At 36.1% G+C, this 21,399-nt stretch overlaps 1 protein-coding gene across 9 annotated transcripts in view; it reads left to right on the top strand.

Moving 5' to 3' along the window:
• Positions 1-21,399, top strand: part of EXOC2 (exocyst complex component 2) — a 262,914-nt gene that overhangs the window by 120,442 nt on the left and 121,073 nt on the right. For all 9 annotated transcript variants that reach the window (XM_082732163.1, XM_082732164.1, XM_082732165.1 and 6 more), the window contains 2 exons: positions 12,669-12,794; positions 19,105-19,229. In XM_082732163.1, coding sequence (XP_082588289.1) covers positions 12,669-12,794; positions 19,105-19,229 — 251 coding nt within the window. The remainder of the gene's footprint in view (positions 1-12,668; positions 12,795-19,104; positions 19,230-21,399) is intronic.

The following is a 21,399-nucleotide window of genomic DNA, read 5'->3' as shown; positions in this document are numbered from 1 at the left end:
AACAGTATTCATTATTTTTGCACCATACCCAGTGCTCCATGCAATCTGTGCTCTCTCCAGTACCCACCACCACCTGGTTCCCCCAACCTCCTACCCCCCGCCCCTTCAAAACCCTCAGATTGTTTTTCAGAGTCCATAGTCTCTCATGGTTCACCTCCCCTTCCAATTTCCCTCAACTCCCTTCTCCTCTCCATCTCCCCTTGTCCTCCATGCTATTTGGTTATGCTCCACAAATAAGTGAAACCATATGATATTTGACTGCTTGACTTATTTCACTCAGCATCATCTCTTCCAGTCCTGTCCATGTTGCTACAAAAGTTGGGTATTCATCCTTTCTGATGGAGGCATAATACTCCATAGTGTATATGGACCACATCTTCCTTATCCATTCGTCCGTTGAAGGGCATCTTGGTTTCCACAGTTTGGCGACTGTGGCCATTGCTGCTATAAACATTGGGGTACAGATGGCCCTTCTTTTCACGAAATCTGTATCTTTGGGGTAAATACCCAGGAATGCAATTGCAGGGTCATAGGGAAGCTCTATTTTTAATTTCCTGAGGAATCGCCACACTGTTCTCCAAAGAGGCTGCACCAACTTACATTCCCACCAACAGTGTAAGAGGGTTCCCCTTTCTCCACATCTTCTCCAACACATGCTGTTTCCTGTCTTGCTAATTTTGGCCACTCTAACTGGTGTAAGGTGGTATCTCAATGTGGTTTTAATTGGAATCTCCCTGATGGCTAAGGATGATGAACATTTTTTCATGTGTCTGATAGCCATTTGTATGTCTTCATTGGAGAAGTGTCTATTCATATCTTCTGTCCTTTTTTAAAATGATTGTCTGTTTTGTGTGTGTTGAGTTTCTATTTTCTTTTTTTTAAAGCTTTTAAAAAAACATGTTTATTTGTCAGAGAGAAACCATAAGCAGGGGGAGCAGCAGAGGGAGAAGGAGAAGCGGGCTCCCTGCTTAGCTCAGAGAGGGATGCAGGACTCAATCCCAGGGATTATGACCTGAGCTGAAGGTAGATGCTTAACCAGCTGAGCCACCCAGGAGTCTCCAGGGTCCTATTTTCAAAATGAAATCTTGTTGCATTCTGAATCTAAAGAATGAATTAAGTTCCTCTATTAGAATATCTGCACTAGGTGTTTCAACACTCACTGTAATTGTTTAAATAAACCCTCAGGCAGCAGAACAATGGCTAAGAATTGAGACAGTACTGTGAAATAAAGTACAGTTTTAAATAGATAAATTGTAAATATTTCAGACAGGAAAAGGTTTCTTGATGTCTTTTTAAGTAAAGTTGGTTGGTCTTTTGTACAAGAAATCTAACATATAAATGTTTTTTTAAAGTCTCAAAGTCTTTACACAGTTGAGGAAAAAATGTTAATTGTATTTAGTCTTATGGTCTTCAGAGAAAATTTCATAAGCAAGGATGGTGATATATTTTCTACATTTAAAAAGCCACCTTTTTCCACCTTTTTCTCCATAAAAAGCATTTGTTAGCAGCTGGGTTGTAAGGTTGATATTCTTATGAACACTGCATTAGATCTTTCTCTGGATTCCAATTTTTATAGTAATAACATATATGGCTAGTAGAATGGTGCCTTCTGAATTATAAACACTGGGGCACAAAACAAGAGATGACCATTGTACCCTAAACATGCTTTGACATTTATCCCCAAATATTCCTCAGGACTCTTCCATGACCCACCTCTGTAGACCAAATGTGATCTTTTGTTTTTTCTAAGAGGAGACAAAGATGGGGGATGGGGGGAGAGCAGGCATAAAGATTAACATTCAAAAAAATGCATCCTAGTTTAAGTACTAAAGGAAGGCTTTGATTGTTTTGTTTTGTTTTCCAGCCTGACTTGTTAACCATTTTGCTGCTGTTCCCCTATATTCATAGCAGCCCTATGTCCTGAGTTGTTACACACAGAAAACTTTTACCATCTTAAAAGAAGTGTCATTCGTCTCTTAAAATTCCTATGAAACCAGTCCAAAATTAGACTAATTTTTCGGGTTTCCTGTCAGGAAAAGCCTTTGGTTAGCCCCCTACTGATATTCTCAAACAGGATTTTTAAAGGTAGCCTTCAAAGGTGTTTTTTGTTGTTCTGAAAATGAGTTTAACTCTTAAAATATATACTGGTTGTATCTAATAAAGGAAAAGGCAGCAGCCTGCTGATAGAGTAATTATTCCCTTCTTTCAGATATATACTTAATTAGGACTTCCCAATTGGACATTTTAGAATATGAGCACAATAAGAGACATTTAGAATAGGAGCAATTGTTTAAACAACAGATTCTATAAAGTAGTCACACAACAGAAGAAAATACATTTATATGTAGCTCAGGTTCTCTTTGGAAAACTTAGAGATATGTAACACCAGAAAAGTTCATTCTGAATCATCACTGTGTGGACCTATTAAGGCAGAAAAAATATTAAGAATAGAGACACTGTGTTAAATATCTACTCTTAATTTTTCACACACTGAGTAGATTATTAATTACATGCTTAAATAAAAGCATTTGTTTATCTGATGATCGTAAGCTACAAAGTGATGAAGTTCTAGAACCTAGGTGAGGTTTGGTGGGCTGAGGTCCGGAGCCGATGACCAAGAAAGAATTCTTGAGACATCTTTGGTGCAAAATGGTGGTTTATTAAAGCACCGGGACAGGACCCGTGGGCAGGAAGAGCTGCTGCCCTGGGTTGTGAGGGATGGCAGGTTATGTACCCTGCTGTTGGGGGAAGGGGAGGGGAAGGGAGGTTTCAGTGGAGTTTTCATATGCTAAAGAGGGCCTACAAGGTGCCAGGATGTTCCAGGCCTGCCGGAGGCCTTGCTCTTGCTGCTGGATCAATGTTGTCTTTAGACCAGCCATTAACATTAAGATCTTTGGGAGACTTTTTGGTGGGGTGTCACAATCCTGCTATCAATCGTCTTTGTTAGTGAGATTTAGAACATTTGTAAGCCAAGGGAGACTCCGGTCTAGCAGGATTGTGAGCTCTGCAAGTTAACTATTTGCTTATTGTTCATGGCTGTCAGGGCTGCCTGAGGGATGCTACACATATGGAGGGGAGCGGATGAAGGGGGGGGTGCAAGGCAAGGCGCCAGCTTTTGCTTTGTCCTCAGCCAGCCTCCTGCTCCCTCATCAAAAGGGCTATATTTTCAACTCAAGCTTATAAAATACATGGATAAATATATTTTATCAGTTATATTCAAATTTCTGAATTTACATAGTGCAACTAAACTATTTTTTCTTGATATTTAAACAATACAGGTATGCTCTTTGTGTCCATAACTTGTGTGTGTGTATACACTTTTAATGAGTGGAGTTAATATAATTCTGGTATTTTCATAATGTAAGATTAAGTAAACTTCCTGTACCCTAGATTAAATTGCAGCATCTATAGGAAATCAGCAGCAGATTCATCAAATTTTTTATGGAACTACAAAAATACTTTCATGGTTAAAAAGACAGTAAAAATGTGTTGTTATACTTACATTAATTATTTTAATAAAATTATAATTTTTATTTTGAAGTTGTTACAATGAGGTTGAGGAATGTTCTTTTATGAAATTTTTTTTTTGGAGATTTAAAAAATAGTTTTTCCCCTGAATGTTGATCGTAACAGAATCCAGAATAATAGAAGTTTATTTAAAAAGAAAAAAAGGAAAGGCACAACTACAGCAACTACAGATAAGAGATAATTGCTTTGATTTCCACCTGCTCTTCCTAAGTCCCTTCTGATGTAGATTACACAACCCCAGCTTTGTTTTTTGTTGTGACTAGAGTATTTTTTTTTAATTGGCTTTCGAAGATAAAATGCTTCTGATGGGATTTTATTCACTTGCTTTGAGGAGATTTATAAGCTGTAAGGGATGTATAGAAGAAAGCAGAGTCAAGAGTGAGAAGTAGAAGTATCAGTTTATAACTGCTATTAAAAATATCTCTTCAGTGAAGTGATGGTCCGATTTTCCTTTCTCCTTTGCCCTTTTTTCAGAAAGAGAAAAAACTCAGGTGATGTTCAGAATTCCATGAATTAGATTTAAAGTGCATACCATTAGAAATCATCACTGTTGTTAGTAAATAGTTTAGGTTTGTATAGGCAGTATTAATTAACCTAAATGCGGATCAGCAGGGTTTTCTATGATTGTGGATTTGTTTTTAATCTAATTTGAAAAAACAATTTGTGCTACCAAATTAAAATTATGATTAGTAATTAATACTAGTCATTTAAGTAGTGTTTTTAAAGTCAGTGACCTAGGACTTAATGAATAACATAGCATTCATTTGTAGATCTGTATAGTAAAATAATAGCTGTTAAACATCATAGGAAAGAGTTGATTAAGTTCTTGTTTCTTCTATTTTATACTAGATTCAATTCACCTTACAGTGAATGAGTGATCTATCTTTGTTAATCAGACAGGCCAATAAGACTTGAGTCAAAAGGGCCTTTATCCCCCCCATTTTTTTTTTTTTTTAAATCCTAGCAGCTGGTTCTTTTCTACTGTTTTGGTTTACTGTACATCTGGAAGAAGACTTCTTAGAGCTGGGAGCCATTTCTTATTCAATTCATGTCCCCTGTCCTTAAGAGAGAAACATTTTTGACAATGCATGTCAAGCACACATTGTATGCTAGCATTAACTGGTAACTTTAAAATATTTATTACAAATATTTTAATTTTGTATTCTGTCATTTTATATTAACTCTATTGCTCATATATTCTAAGCATGTTTTCTCTACTTAGATCTGTATATAATTACAAAGAATATAGTACTTTAATAAAAGCATAAATAATTTTATTTTGGTATTCATCTATCCAGCTTATTATAAATATCTGATTCTTGCTTATATAGCCAATGTTAGCTAATAAATACTTCTTTGTAATTCACACCTGTGGTTTTGCTTTTAAAATATATTTTTTCTTCTACCTATTGTTTTGAATGGTGTTAAAATAAACCAGAATTTCTACTGGAATCTGCTTATGACTGTTCTGACACCCTAAAAAGTGAAGTTAAATATGAGCATGTTAAATATATCTCCCTTCATTTAATTTAGGTTAAAAGATCCTCTTAAAATTGAGGAAATGCTCCTGTAGGAACTTTAAATATAGAGAGAATAATTAGATCAAAAAGAACATTTTTATCTGTTGACACAGGTCTAATTTGTGAGGAATTTGTAATTCTGTCTTGATATGTCTGCCCCACCCCCCAGCTTTGGCATTGAAATTCTCCTGTGCGGAGTGCTTGAAAGGAATCCCATCCTGCCTGTGTCTGTGGAGACTCCTGGCCCCATGTGTTTGGTCAACAAGCAACAGTGGGTGGTCGGGCAGCAGCTCAGGACAAGGGCCCGCTGTGTGCCGGAAAATGTGTTCAAAGGTGTTTAAGGGCGGTAAGGAAGTCGGCCGCGCTTCTGGCCCTTCTGAGAGTCCGGGGGCTATAGATCAGTGTTCTCTACACTATTGTAGACTGTGAGAAAACTTGCTGCAAGAGGCACGAAGGATGAGAAAATATAGTAAACTTATTCACCTGGTTCCACATCTGCAGGCTTCCCTTAAGACAGGTCTCTTCTGCCCTTTATGTTGTAGAGTTCGTTAAACAAATATTGACTACTCTTTGCATTTAAAATAGGGAAAACTTGCAGGGCTTGAGTTAAATGGATTTGACTGATACATAATAAGGTACCCTGGAAGTCTTATGGAGTGCTAGGTATAATAAGCATTTTTTATAAAGTCTAAAATTCATTATCAGCTTTTGTTTTGTTTTTGTAGGAATCAGTGTTTTAATGTAAACTGTTAAATATTTGACCTTTGGGGAAGATCTCTTCAGATCCATTGGTTAACATAAAGCTTTTTTTTTTTTGTACCATAAAGATTTTTTATTTAATAGAAATCTCACAGTTGGAAAAAAATTAGCAAGCGTTTAATTTGTTAAGAGCAAATTGTGAAAGATTGATAGTTTATTTTATTTTAGAAAAGTAAAACATTTAAAAATTTTGATTATTTCTACACTGCAGCTTTTATTCTTTTAGTGAAGTTCCTAGGATGGTTTTATTGATGTTCTATAGAAGGTAACTTCAGCAACTTTTGAAAGTACGTTTTCTCTTAATTAAAACAAACTTTCTGTTCTGTTTAGAATGTGCCAGAAATGTTTTTTTTTTTTAATTTTATGTTTGTTTACAATCGTTAAGTTTCTCTTACATCCTCATAATTAGAAGAAGAGATCCTTTTGAGAATGCTGGTAGCATGTTACAGAAGCTTTAGTTGGAGAAACAAAACATGGATTCTTATTTGTCAGTAATTAAGGAGCTTAGTCATTATTATTATTTTTTTAATTTTAAGTGTTTGAAGGCCCCCCCCCCCGCCAAAGTGCTGCTTCTAGGCATCTGTAGAAAACTATATATTTTTTCTTATGATATACTAGTAAAATCATTAACTCAAACACTAGTTTGTAGAATTTAGAAGACATCGTTTTAGTTCTAGGATTTCATTTGTATCACTTTTCCTACAAACACCACATAGTATTTTTAGAATTAGAAGTACTGTAGTGATGGTTTTCATGCTGGGGGATGTGTTCCTATATGGAATTTTTTACCAAAGTAATCATTACCCTGTAATTATTCCCCAGATATCTTTGACTGTCTATAGCCAAATAATTTTGATCTCATAAGCATTAATTCATTTGAGTGTATTTATTGGTTACCCTGCTTAGTGTTGTTAAAATAGCCAAGCTGTAAGGTCCACAATAACAAGTATTTTGAAATTCTGATGAAGTTTTCACTGTTACGTTTTTGTTGTCTTTATTATATTCTTTATATAATTTATATTTAAGGCTTAGTTTTGATATTGGCTTACTGTGTAGGGGAAGACTTTTGATAACACCACTTATCAGTGTTCTAAATTGTAAGAATAGTGAGCAAAATAAACATATTTTCCATTTTGTTCTCAGTGGTGATTTAAAGTTTCTCATTCAGACTTCATACCATAGAATCACTGTTTTATACCCAAAAAAGACTCTACAATTTTATTGTGTCAAGCCCTGATTTTTACAGGTCAAGCTAGCTGCAGCTGCAGAACCCCCTTCCAGTTGTATAACCATGAGAATCTTGGGTTAATTCCTGTACCAATTTCAAATATAGCAAACAATTTGTTAGTATTAGCATAAATGAAGCCAAAAAGTTACAACCTTTCATCAAGGTTGTAATCTAAAGGCTTTAAAATAATTTCATCTAGAAAAAATTATAGGAATAGCTCATTTTTTTATCTTCTGAAAATAATCTTTTTTTAAAGATTTTATTTATTTATTTGACAGAGTGAGATCACAAGTAGGCAGAGAAGCAGGCAGAGAGCTAGAGGAGGAAGCCGGCTCCCTGTCAAGCAGAGAGCCTGATGAGGGGCTCGATCCTAGGACCCTGAGATCATGACCTGAGCCAAAGGCAGAGGCTTAACCCACTGAGCCACCCAGGCGCCATCCGAAAATAGTCTTTTATTTTTTTTAAATTAAATTTTATTTTTCTTCAGTGTTCCAAAATTCATTGTTTATGCACCACCACCCAGTGCTCCACGCAATATGTGCCCTCCATAATACCCACCACCAGGCTCACCTACCCCCCCCCCAAAACCCTCAGTTTGTTTCTCAGAGTCCATAGTTCATTTCTAGAGAAAGTTTACTATCAAGAAAACAAATGATCTCTCAAAACCTAATGCAGTATTGAGAAAGACAAAGACAAATACAATTTTACAAAAACTCTGTCACCTGCAAAATGTGCCGGGAAAAGCTAAAATTGTAATGAAAAAACTGAAGTTGTATATATACGGTTGAATACCATCCTCAGCTGGATATCAAGGGGCAGATAATTTAGGTTGTTAGGTAAAACACACTAAGTAACACCAGTTTCAGTTGCACATAAGTTAGAGCATAATAATCTGAAATTTCCAGAGAGAGCCAATTATCATATGGTTTCACTTATTTGTGGAGCATAACAAATAACATGGAGGACATGGGGAGATGGAGAGGAGAAGGGAGTTGAGGGAAATTGGAAGGGGAGGTGAACCATGAGAGACTATGGACACTGAAAAACAACCTGAGGGTTTTGAAAGGGCGGGGGGTGGGAGGTTGGGGGAACCAGGTGGTGGCTGTTGGGGAGGGCATGTATTGCATGGAGCACTGGGTGTGGTACAAAAACAATAAATACTGTTAGGCTGAAAAGAAATAAAAAAAAATGAAATTTCCCAATTATTCTCATTTAATAACCATATGTTTTATTTAATGTATATTTTCTCTTAAACACATCCAAAGATGTTGCTGTCATATTGTGAGGTAAAACAATCAAGAGGAAATATACTATCTTGTGACATATTTTAAAGCCTTTCATTGATTTGATGTTACAGAAATAGTTTTTCTCATCTTTTTCTATTTTCTTTTCATAGTAATGTTTACTTATCATCAAAGCAGCTTCATATTTAAAATAATTTTATAGGGTAGGAATGCCTTGTCATATAATTTAAATTTAAAAGGAGGGTTTGAGTCCTCAGGGTTTTTCTGGACTCTTAATAGTAAATAGTTGCTAACAGCTGAGATTAAAAATGTTTTAATTCTATCTTCAAAGGAAGTCTTCCTAATTCCCTATAAAATAACTGATCTTAAGACCTTTTTCTTTATCTTTTTTTTTTTTTTTTTTTAAACAACAAAAAAGCAATGTGTTAGAGAAGCTCATTTCTGAGTTTAATGTCCACTGTTTGCAGGGCTTATGCATGTGTGCGGTGCTGAAGCGCTATCTTCTGGTCACTCTGCAAAAATGCATCTAGTAGATGTGTTCCAGATGCTGGTTAGTCCTGAGGATGTGTATATGCTGTTTTAGCTCCCTGGTGCTGTGCTATACTTGATAGAATTCAACACTGTCAATTAAGAAATTAGTTCATGTTAAATTTTCTTTTCCTGATGTTACAGAAAATGATGACATGGTTTCTAAAAGAAGAAAAGCGTATTCTTAATACAGTTTCTATTATTAAAAGGGAAGATAATCCTTTAACGGTTTCAAAATTCAAGATTTACTTAAACTACTATAAATGATTTAAAATTAAACCATTTATATTAACATTGTAAATGATGAAGTTCTAGAACCTAGGTGAGGTTCGGTGGGCTGAGGTCCGGAGCTGATGACCAAGGAAGAATTCTTGAGACCTCTTTGGTGCAAACTGGTGGTTTATTAAAGCACGGGGACAGGACCCGTGGGCAGGAAGAGCTGCTGCCCCGGGTTGTGAGGGTTGGCAGGTTATATACCTTGTGGTTGGGGGAAGGTGAGGGGAAGGGATGGGAGGTTTCAACAGAGTTTTCACATGTTAAGGAGGGCCTATAAGGTGCCCGGGGGAGGCCTTGCCCTTATGGCTTGATCATTGTTGTCTTTAGGTTAGGCACTAACATCAAGATAGTTGGGAGATTCTTGGTGGGGCATTATGATCCGGCTACCATTTACATTCCCTTCTACCTCAGCCTCCTCCAGTTTATGGTGGGGAGGGAGACATTAGGGCTTCAGGAACTGAGAGTTATTTGCCTCTGGAAATTTGTGCTATTGATAAGGTAACCTCCCTGTTTAGGTCTCTAGGACATCTGTAGAGCAAGGGAGATTCCTGTTCTGCAGGATTGCAATCCCTGCAAGTTAACTATTTATCGTTTTATGGCGGTCAGGGGTGCCTGAGGAATGCTACACATATGGAGGAGAGCGGGTGAAGAGGGGGTGCAAGGCGCCAGCTTTTGCTCTGTCCTCAGCCAGCCTCCTGCTCCCTCATCAGTAAACACATCAGTTTTGGAGAAAATCTTTTTCTGAGGATCTATTCAAATATGGTAATTATATTTTTTGTAGGAATGGTACATAATGTATTTTTAGGAAACCAGGAGTGCTTTCCTTCTTAATAAAAAATGTATAGTTTTGGGGGCACCTGGGTGACTCAGTTGGTTGACTCTCCAGCTCTTGGTTTTGGCTCAGGTTATAATCTCATGAGTCCTGAGATCAAGCCCTGCATGGGCTCCCTGCTTAGCGGGGAGTCAGCTTGTAGATTTTCTCCCTTTGCCCCTCCCCATACTCATCCTCTCTTTCTCTCTCTCTCTCTCTCAAATAAATAAGTAAATCTTTAAAAAAATGTATAGTTCTGAAATCTTCAAGAGTAACGCAACTTTTTATGGTAGGTGCCACACCCAATGTGCAGCTTGACGATAAGATCAAAAGTCAGGTGCTCTACCCACTGAGCCCTCCAAGCACCCCACATGTAACATTTTAACCCACTGAGCCACCCAGGCACCCCTGTAACAAAAAAGCCTTTTCATTCTTTTCTTTCATCTTTTAATGTAAAATTTTATATATATTATAATTTTTATGTAAATATTGTGATGCTAAGTTTGCCTCCTTTTATTTCCTTTTAAAATATGTCAGAAAATTGATGTTTTGAATTCTACAGTTAGTAGCAGTGGTAACTCTATAAACTGCAAAGGAAAATGTCATAAGTCATTAAAAGCTTCCACACAAACTTTGCCTTTAATATAGAAAAAAATAAATTACAAAAATATCATTTCTTCATTGTTTGTATTTTTTTACTCTGTATCACATATCATTTATTTTGTGTTTTAACAAATAAATTGTTGTTTTAAAATATGGAATTACACAGGTCATATCTTAGGTAGTGTTTTCCCAAGTAGAAATGAATGTAAATTAAGCATTTAGCACATAGTATGTCTTCAGTAAAATTCTCTTTCAACAAAAATTCTGTCCACAGATGATTTTATTTCTATTTCTACAAACCATACCTTAGTAGAATTTGTGAGACTACAAGGAGTTAGCTCATACTCTGTCATGTTAAGTGGCTCATGAAAGGAAGGATCTCCTGAAAGCAGGTTTTCCACAGCATGTTTTTACTGTATTTTATTTATTGTTTTATTTTCTGCCTCTACTACCAGAAAGTAAATACTTTGGGAGCAGAGCCATATCTATTACTCATCAGCTTATCTTCATGGCTTACAGTTCCTGGCACATAGGAGGTACTCAATAAATACTTGTTAAGTATTATTGAATAACATATTATCAGTGGCAGGGTTGTGTTTTATATTTTGCATTTGAAAACAAATTTATATGCTTTTATTATTCTATTAAGTTATAAAAGAAGGAATAGAGTCCTTATTGAGTAATTTAGGATTAATCACTCCGTTTACATTGAGACAGTTATTTGCAGAAGGCCTAGTGATTGTGAGCAGAGATATAATATTTAACTCTTAAACCTTAGAAGATAGTATTTTGATTTGGAGATAGGAACACTTGACTATTAAAGAACAATAGAAGGCAGAATGTCAAATCAATTGAATTATGTTACTTTTCACTGGTTTCTGAAGGCAGAGAAGATAGGTAACTCTGAGTTGGAATAATAAGAGGTGACTTCATGGAGCAGCTGAAATTCAGGTTGCATTTTTAAGGATGAGAGTTTAAGTGGGTGGAGAGGAAGGACAGGTAGGTAGGGCCTTTCAGGTAGAGAGGATAGGAAATAAGGCATAAAAATATAAGATACATTTTCATAGGGAGAATATGTAAGTGTTGTATGCATGGCAAATACTCTTCTTGTTGAATTGTTTGTGTTGAAGCTCTTTGGATGCCCAGCTGAAGAGCTCAGAATGGTAGTGAGAAGCACCTCTACAGACTGACAGTGCGAATTTTACCACATAAAGCCAAAGTCTTACTAACTCAGCAACATGAGATACAAGTAATTCTTGGAATCCATTTTAGAAAAAAAATGTTTTCTCTTTTTTAGGATAATTTGGACTGGACTGAATTTCTAAGGGTTTTCTGGAAGACTTGATGCTCATATCAAGAAAGCACTATTTCAGTGATACTACTCCAGGCAATAAAGAAAGTTTACTGACAAGTAGTTAAAATGTTAGACTTCTGGAGTATTTACAGGGTGAGGTGAGAAGGATCCAAATTGGGTGGCTGGCATCAGGAATAGAAAGAGGGAATCAAATTCCACATCCCAAACAAAGAAATCTTAGGATTTAGGGATTTAATTTTTTTTTTTTTAATTGGTTTGAGAGACAGACAGAGATAGCAAGAGAGAGAGCACAAGTGGGGAGGAAAAGGAGAAGCAGGCTCCCCAGTGAGTAGGGAACCCAACAAGGGCTGTATCCCAGGACCCCAGGATCATGACCTGAGCTGAAGGCAGATGCTTAACCAACTGAGCTACCCAGGCACGCTTTGGGGATTTAAATTTTAAGGAAAAGTCAGACTGTGCTCTAAGGCTGCTTCATTAAAAGAGAGTCAGAACTCCAAGTGTCAAGTTGTTCTTCAAAAACGATTTCTCATCCTGATTTTTTGATTTGTAGACCTTTCCCCACCTTTGCCCCTGCCAGTTTTGCTGAACATTCATTCTAAAATGTTACATAAGTTTCTCTCACAGTTTGTTATATCTATGTAGTAAGCCAGAGTAATGGATCATCAAATCCTATGAATCTGTCATGGTGAGATTGACTTTTAAAAGCAACTTAGAGAAAATATTTTTTTATTTTGCTTGGTAAATATTTTATTTATAAGAATAGAACAAGTGAGGAAGAAATAACTCAGAGAAGTAGCCCATTAAATCAACTAAATAAGAATATGTGGAATCTATGGGAATGTCACCTCTCTTCTAGGTACTCCAGTCCTTCACAGTCCCATGTTGGATCTGGATAATGATACCCGTCCCTTGGTGTTGGGTCCTCTCAGTCAGACGGCGTCACTGAAGAGGGGCAGCAGCTTTCAGTCTGGTCGAGATGACAGTAAGTATCTCTATCCCCTACTTTGTCTTTTAAATTTGTACTTGTGCAATTTTAAACACTTTTCTCTTGGAAATTTTCCTATTTAGTCATATTACTGCTGCTAAGTATTACCACCCTTCATAGGTGAATGTTTATTCAACATACATAGTTGTTGAATAAAACTCGCTAAAGTCTAGTTTTATTTTTCCTATCATTGGCTTTTTAAAAACATGGCACAGAAAATATTTTGTGAGAATTTATTTAAGATGAAATTTGTAACAAAAGTAATCTCTATAGTCACTACACAGAAATAACTTTTATGCATTTTAAAATTTGCTTTGGAAAGAAGAGTTAATATATTTATTGCTAATCATTTTTCCTAAGAATAAAGCATCTTGAATTATAAATATGTTACATTTCTTAACTTTCTAAAGTTGATATTTACATATTGTTTATTTACCTGTGTGAGATACAAAATCATTGGTTATAATGCATTTGGGTACCAATTAGTCACTGGTTATTTAGTTATTTATTTACTAGTCACTGGTTATTTATAACCTCAATATCAGATCTAAGAAATCCAAATAGGGTGGGATGCCTGGATAGCTCAGTTGGTAGAGCATTCAACTCCTGATCTTGGGGTTGTGAGTTCAAGCTCCATATTTGGTATAGAGATCACTTAAAAATATAAATCTTAAAAAAAAAAAAAATCTAAATTGGGTAATAGAAATATCTTACTTTATATTAAATACCTCCAAAGTTTATTTTAAAGTATTTTATGTTATTACAAGTCCTGGAGTAGGACTTTTTCTAAGGTTTCATTAATAAATATGAATGAATGCCCATCATAGGAACAGCTTCTTTCTTGTTCTGTTCCCATTTCCTACCAAGCCCATCAAACTAATATACACAGTGAAAGAACAGAATTACTTGCTTTTGTATACGGTAGTGTATTGTAGCCCTCTAAGGAAATATAGCCCTCTAAGCAAATATGGCTTCCAGGGTCTGACTCTGAAGTGCCTGAGTTTAAAAACCCACCTGAGTTTTTAAACAATACTTCCTTCTTTTAATCAGTAGGATAATATATCAGGTCTAAAAACCCTCCACCTCACTTCTTAAGTAATTTACTACCATCAGCTGACATGCTAATTAGAGACTATTCATGAGTCTTAACTTTAAATGAGTTATATCATCTTGAACAGTTCAGATTTATCCTGCCTGGGTTTTGCCAAACCTCTTGAATCTATTTTATGAGATTCTGGAAATTTTCATCAAATTTAGAAAATTTGGGGCCATAGTTTTCTCAGGTGTTTTTCTGTTCTATTTCTTTTTCCAGGACTTCAATTACATGTTTTGTTTTGTTTTTGTTTTTGTTTTTTTTAAGATTTTATTTGACAGAGATCACAAGTAGGCAGAAAGGCAGGTAGAGAGAGAGGAAGGGAAGCAGGCTCCTCGCTGAGCAGGGAGCCCGACGCAGGGCTATATCCCAGGACCCTGAGATCATGACCTGAGCCGAAGGCAGAGGCTTTAACCCACTGAGCCACCCAGGTGCCCCCAATTACATGTATGTTAGGTCAATAGATTATCTCATAGATCACTGAGGCTCTGTTTCCCCTTTTTCCCTCACCCCAGTTTTTCCATTCTTCATTATAGAGTCAATTGCTAATGCCTTCAACTTTTCTGATCTTTTATCTGCAGTGTCTAACCTGAAAATTCCAGATACTGTATTTTTCATCTCTAGAAATTCCACTTGGTTCTTTTATGTATGTTACCTTTCCATCCTCATTATTTTCCTTTTCCTTTAAATATTTGAATATTGCTTTTATTGCTTAATTCGGTCATCTCTGTTATTTCTGCATTTACTATTATTGATCTTTTTCTCTTGGTTTCTGGTTCATATTTCCCTACTTATCATGTGAATGTTTGATGTTGAGTGTTTGAGTTTTGTTGTCTTCCTTTAAGGAATGCTAGACTTTGTTTTATCAGTACCGTACTCAGACTTACCAGTAAGTTTGAGCCATTCAAGGCTTCTGCTGGTTTGCTAGAGCAGGCCTAGAGTAGCCTTCATTCTGGGAATACTTTAGCCCTACTATTCAAGCATGATCTTTTGGGTCTGTACTGAAAGGCCCAGGTAATTGATAAAGACTGTTCCCTCTGGCTGTTTAGATGTATAAGGTCTCCCTGCTCTGTATTATTTCTGGGAATTGTTTACCCTGGTTGTTCTTTCCCTGGTTTTGTGAAGTTTCCCTCCATATATGCAGGACTCAGCAAAGACTTAGAAGTACTCTTAATGCAGATTTTTGGAAGTTTTTTGTTTTGTTTTGTTTTGTCTGTAGACTGAAAGCCATGGCAACTGTGGGCTCACCATACATTTCCCTTCCCTTGGGAATTAGTCCTGTGCTGCCTGTTGTCCAGTGTCTAAAATAGTTTATATTATCTGCCCCCATCCCCAGTTTTCTAGTTGTTTATAACTGGAGGTTGAATCTAATCCTTATTACTCCAGTATAGCTGGGAGTAGAAGTAAAATCCATGTTTAATTTCCTTAAAATTATTACTTGAAACTGAAACATTGAAGAAAATTGCTTATAGTAAAAAATTCTTTTCATCAGTCTTAGGCAGTAACTCAAAGTTATTCTGTGACTGATAATATCATATAGGAACTTATTTAAGACACATTGGATTCAGTACAAAAATAACACCCAGGATCATTTTCAGATAATGATCAAAATTTGATTGAAGTAGATGTAGAAGGAATAGGTAAATAGGACTCTCATTACATATATCTATATGTAATGAGAGTCTATGAGTTCTGGGGAAAAGCTTTAAATTCAGCTATATATATATATATTCCATTAGTAATAAAAAGACCAAATAAAACATGAAACTGAAAATTATTTCCTGTTTCTGGGCAGGCGGCTACAGGGACCTGTCTTTTTCCAAGAACCTTGATGATTAAGTGTCAACACATTAAGTAATTACAGAACTCCCACCTCAGTATGATTATTTGGTAATATTATTTAGCTGCTGTATTATCACTCTGTACTATAGTGAACTTAGAAAAAATTTTACCACTTACTCTGTCATAAAAAGATTTAGCTGAAGAAATCTTTTTGGAAGCCTTATGGGATGGTTTTGTCATATTTTCATTTATATTTGTCCAACTGCTTTTCCTACCATAAAATCCCTTGAGTTGGAATACTTACTAATTAATGGATTTAACAAGACTGAAGCTGAGTTTAATGTGTTTGCTTATTTTGTATTTTTTTGAAATGAAATTTTCCTTTACATTGGTGAAAAGGCAATGTTCCTTATCTTTCTTTGGAGTGGGCACATTGCCCATGGCAGACTGATCTTTGAGTCTTAGTGGTCTATGTATGTAGAATATCTGTATCTATGTATCTATGTAGAATACATAGATATGCAATAAGCCAGGCCACTCAGAGTGCTTGTCCAGCATCAGATCCAATACAGACTTGGTTCACCATAGGGTGTTTTCATTTTAATTTCCCAGCAAAAAAGCTTTGCAAAGAATATATGAGATAAGGATATTAGATGAGTTTCTAACAATAGAGTTACATAAATAGTTGTAAATATAGCTGCATAGAGGAGCTCAGACCTTTGAAAGTCTAATTTAGGGGAAGAGGTCATGTAAGAGTCCACTTGCTGCCACATGAGGCAGGTCTTTCAGTGCTTCAGTTTTTAGATTTTCTTGTCTTATTTCTTACCTTGTCATTGGCCTGTAATACACTGGGCTGTGGCCCATGCTATGAAGGGTACTGCATGCCATTTGAAAAATAGTGCTTATGTGTATTTGGTTTGTCTGCTTTAGCTCTGTCTCCAGAAGAAAAATACCTCCAATCTTATTAGACTTATGTCACATTATCATTTAGGACTCCTTTCATTGTCTGTTCAGTCGTAGGCTCTGTGAAGGCAGAGACTTGCCCTTTTCATTCAGTGTTAGTGGTGAGTGTCTTAGACATTAAGGTATAGCCACAGGATTAGTACACAGTGGACACTTAATAAATATTGGCTGAATAGACAAGTACAGTTTATAGTGTACCCCTAATAAAGAACCATGCCTTTCACATATGTGACAACTGAATTTCCCCACAACTCATAGACAAAGTATATGAAGGTAGGCACTCAATCTCACTTAAAATAAAAATTTAAATGGCCATGTAATGCTGCAGTGGGATACCAGTTGGCAAAATCCCCAAATTTTTCCTGTTTGGAAATTTTTCCTGTTTGGTTTGTTCATTGGTTATTATAGATTATAAGGAAGCTTCTATGTGTTTATGTGTGTTGCTGGTAGGTGTGTAAAGAATCCCCATAGAGGTCAATTTAATAACACTTACTAAAATCACAACTCCATGTACTCTTGGATTCAGCAATTCTTGTTATGAGTTTATTCTACACTGATAACTTGTACCTGTGCTAAATGTTGTACAGAGTTATTGATTAAAGCACTTTATTTTATTTATTTTGAAGCACTAATTTTAATTACAAAACATTGAAAACAGTCTTGTCCTTTATGAAGGGATTTTTTAAAAAAATTATGATACATACAAAATATGAACCACAGTTAACCCTTGAACTGTACTGGTTTGAACTGTGCAGGTTTACTTATACATAGATTTTGTTCAGTAAATATATTGGAAAGTTTTTTGGTGATCTGTGACAATTTGAAAAAACTCTCAGATGAATCATGTAGCCTAGAAATACTGAAAAAATTAGAAAGAGTATAAGAGTATAGTACATAATACATATATAAAATGTATTAATAAACACATTATATAGTTGGTAAGTTTCTTGGTCAACAGTAGGCTATTAGTAGTTCAGTTTTAGTGGAATCAGAAATCATTCATGTATTTTTGACTGTGCAGGGGGTCAGTGTTCTAACCTCTGTGTTGTTCAAGGGTCAATTGTACTGTGTAACTTTGGGGGAAAAAAAGAAACATTTTATGTGCAGATAGAGAAAAACTCCAGGATCCATTATTAAATGAAAATGGCCAAGAGTCAAAAGGGTGTGTTTAATATGCTTTCATTTGTGTGAAAGAACAGTTGGAATGGGAGAGAATATGTATTTATATTTGCTTGTGTATTTAAAAGACATGTTAGAAAGAATCACAAGCAGCTACTAGCAGTTTCTTAGGGCAGTACCTGGGAAGTAGGCAAATGGGGAAGGGAATGTAGGTGGGAGACAGACTTTGTTCTATATATCTTTTAAATTGTCTTTTCTAACCATATGTTGTCTTTTTAGGTTATTATGAAACATTTAAAAATAAATAAAATCCACCCTTCCTAGAATAACAATAATAATAATTATAAAATAATAATAATTTTTGCAACAGAACTTTTTGCTTGAGTATTTTGCTTGAGTATTTTGAAAGGAAGCTGATAGTTGATGAAGGAATTAATGGAAGTTCCCTTATCTGAACTGTCTTTGAAGTTGCTGAATAGAAGTTGGAAGTTGACCCCAGTTCTCCTGATCATTGCTGTGAACTAGACAGTAGGAATGCCTCTGCCCTGCTCCTGCTGGAGGCTATGAAGCAGAACAGCAGGGAGGGGAAGCAGGGCATGGAGGAAGGAGGAAACAGGAAAGAATGTGATAAGAAAAAGAGAAGAAACTGGAAGTGATTAACACTCACTGAATTACTAATTTGCTTTTATTCCTGTGAACTTATTTCCATAAAAAATCTTTAAGACCTTATTTCCCACTTCACAATAACTGCATTAAATGATATGTAATCCAAGAGGCTTCAATAGTTTTATTTTTTCTTAAATTTCTTTGTTATGGGAAGAGTTATTCGTTATATGATTATATTTGAATAAGTTCCTTTATGATAATTTGGTTCACTATTGAACTTTCACTGCATTTATAGTGACATTTCTAACTGGTTGATATTTACCTCCAATTTAAGGCTAATTGGCCTTGCCCTGTCTTTGCCTTTTGTTTGAAAACATGAATTTGCTGTTTGGAAACATGACTTTTGAAGAGAAGTAGAATATCTTGAAGACAAGGTTGAAAACCCAAAGGATCCTCCTTACTTCTCCTGCTGTGTCGTCCTGACCAGTCTGCCACTCCCCCACCTGCCATGCACCTTTGAGAACAGCATGGTATTCTCTGTGTATTCTTAAAGTGTATTAGCTGTGCTGGGGAGGCTTTGGTAATGCGATGTGGAAAAGGAAATATTTGGTCTATCACCAAATTAAAGCTCTACAGCCAAAGTGGGACAAGGTGGGACCTTTTTAGGTGGGGGGGCATTAATATGTTCAAACCGATTTTTATTCTTAATTCAAAATATATTCATAGTATTATTTCCCCCCTTAGCATGGAGATACAAAACTCCTCACCGGGTGGCATTTGTTGAAAAGTTGACCAAGCTTGTTTTAAGTCAGCTGCCTAACTTCTGGAAACTCTGGATTTCATATGTTAATGGAAGCCTTTTCAGTGAGGTATGTATATAAATTTGACTGTAGATATAGCTAAGTCATTGTGTAACCTAGTCTTAAAAGTTTTAGATTTTGAAGTGGCTTTTTTAAAACTTAGGAGGCACAAAGCCTGTTAATTATTGTCAAATATATTAAGATTAATTAAAAGCTCTATAAAGCTCTAACACTTCATAGCTGTATGATCTTAAACAAGTTACTTCATTGTTCTGGGACTTAGTATCCTCAACTGTAAAAAGACAATAAGGGTATCTATATCAAAAGGTGGTCATGAAGATTAAATGAGATATTCAGTTTAAAAAAAAAAAGAAAATGTGAAGTATTTGAAGGAATTTGAGTTGAGTAGATGGATGGTCAGGCAGAATTATAGATGAAATTATTGTATAGTTGATATGAGCAAATGGTAAAATAAGGATAAAATGTTTGCAGCTTGCACATGGGTCTGAGGTAACCCACGTACTTATGGAATTTCCTAGTTTGAAAGAATTTAAAGATCTCTTTTCTAGTCCCCTGTGATCAGCCTGTAGAAGTTGTTACAAGCATTTACACTTTTACAAGTAGCACATTCACATGGTGTCTATATCATAATTGGTAGCACAGAAATTATGAACAGAAAGTAATGAGACTGATTTTTATAACTCAGACTCATCATTTTAGTGTCTCACTTCAAGTTCCCCACGAAAGACCCCCAGATTCTGAAGTATAGACTCTTAACACCCCTTGCCTTGAGCTGCGAAGGTAACATGGAGAAGACATCTCTGGTTTTGTGTCTCTACAGAGAACTCTTTACAGCCCTGAGAGATGGCAGAGGTAGAAATCTTCCCAATGGTAAAGACTATTTCCTGCTGCCTTGCACTTGCCAAAGTGAAAAGTGGATATGGAAAAGGACTAACTGGTTTTGGTTTTTTACACAAAAGCATACCATTATGGTTCAAGACCTTTCTTCCTTTGCAAAAGTCGTTAGATGTCTGGGGGATCCATCCAGTCTCTCGCGATCCATGAACATTTATTCATGCTACTTTTTGTTTTAATTGTGTTATTGTATTTAATTGTGTTATGGTACAATACATCATTAGTTTTTGATGCAATGTTCCAAAATTCATTGTTTACATATAACACCCAGTGCTCCGTGCAATACATGCCCTCCTTAATACCCACAACCAGGCTCACCCTCCCCTCTAAAACCCACAGTTTTGTTTCCGAGAGTCCAGTCTCTCATGGTTCATCTCCCCCTCCTATTTCCCTCCCTTCACTTTTCGTTTCCTTCTCCTAATGTCCTCCATGTTATTCCTATGTTCCGCAAGTAAGTGAAACCATATGATAATTGACTTTCTCTGCTTGACTTATTTTACTCAGCATAATCTCCTCCCGTCCCATCCATGTTGATGCAAATGTTGGGTATTCATCCTTTCTAATGGCTGAGTAATAATCCATTGTATATATGGACCATATCTTCTTTATCCATTTGTCTGTTGAAGGGCATCTTGGCTCTTTCCACAGTTTGGTGAGCGTGGACATTGCTACTATGAACATTGGGGTACAGATTGCTCTTCTTTTCACTGCATCTGTATCTTTGGGGTAAATACCCAGTAGTGCAATTGCCAGGTCATAGGGTAGCTCTATTTTTAATTTTCTGAGGAAACTCCACAGTGTTTTCCAAAGTGGCTGCACCAACTTGAATTCCCACCAACAGTGTAAGACGGTTCCCCTTTTTCCACATCCTCTCTGACATTTGTTTTTTTTTTCCCCTGCCTTGTTAATTTTTGCCCTTCTAACTGGTGTTCTAACTTCTAACTGTGGTTTCGATTTGGAATTCCCTGATGGCTAATGATGATGAACATTTTTTCATGTGTCTATTAGCCATTTGTATGTCTTTACTGAACAAGTGTCTGTTCATGTCTTCTGCCCATTTTTTGACTTGATTATCTATTTCTTTGGGTGTTGAGTTTGAAAGTTCTTTATAGATCATAGATATTAGCCCTTTGTAGTGTCATTTGCGAATATCTTCTCCCATTCCATGGGTTACCTCTTTGTTTTGTTGACTGTTTACTTTGCTGTGCAGAAGCTTTTGATCTTGATGAAGTCCCAAAAGGTCATTTTTGCTTTTGTTGCCCTTGCCTTTGAAGACGTGTCTTGAAGAAGTTGCTGCGTATGTTCTCCTCTAGGATTTTGATGG

This window comes from Mustela nivalis, assembly GCF_964662115.1.
Source record: "Mustela nivalis genome assembly, chromosome: 5".
Lineage (NCBI taxonomy): Eukaryota > Metazoa > Chordata > Mammalia > Carnivora > Mustelidae > Mustela > Mustela nivalis.
This window is presented reverse-complemented; position numbering and strand designations above follow the sequence as displayed.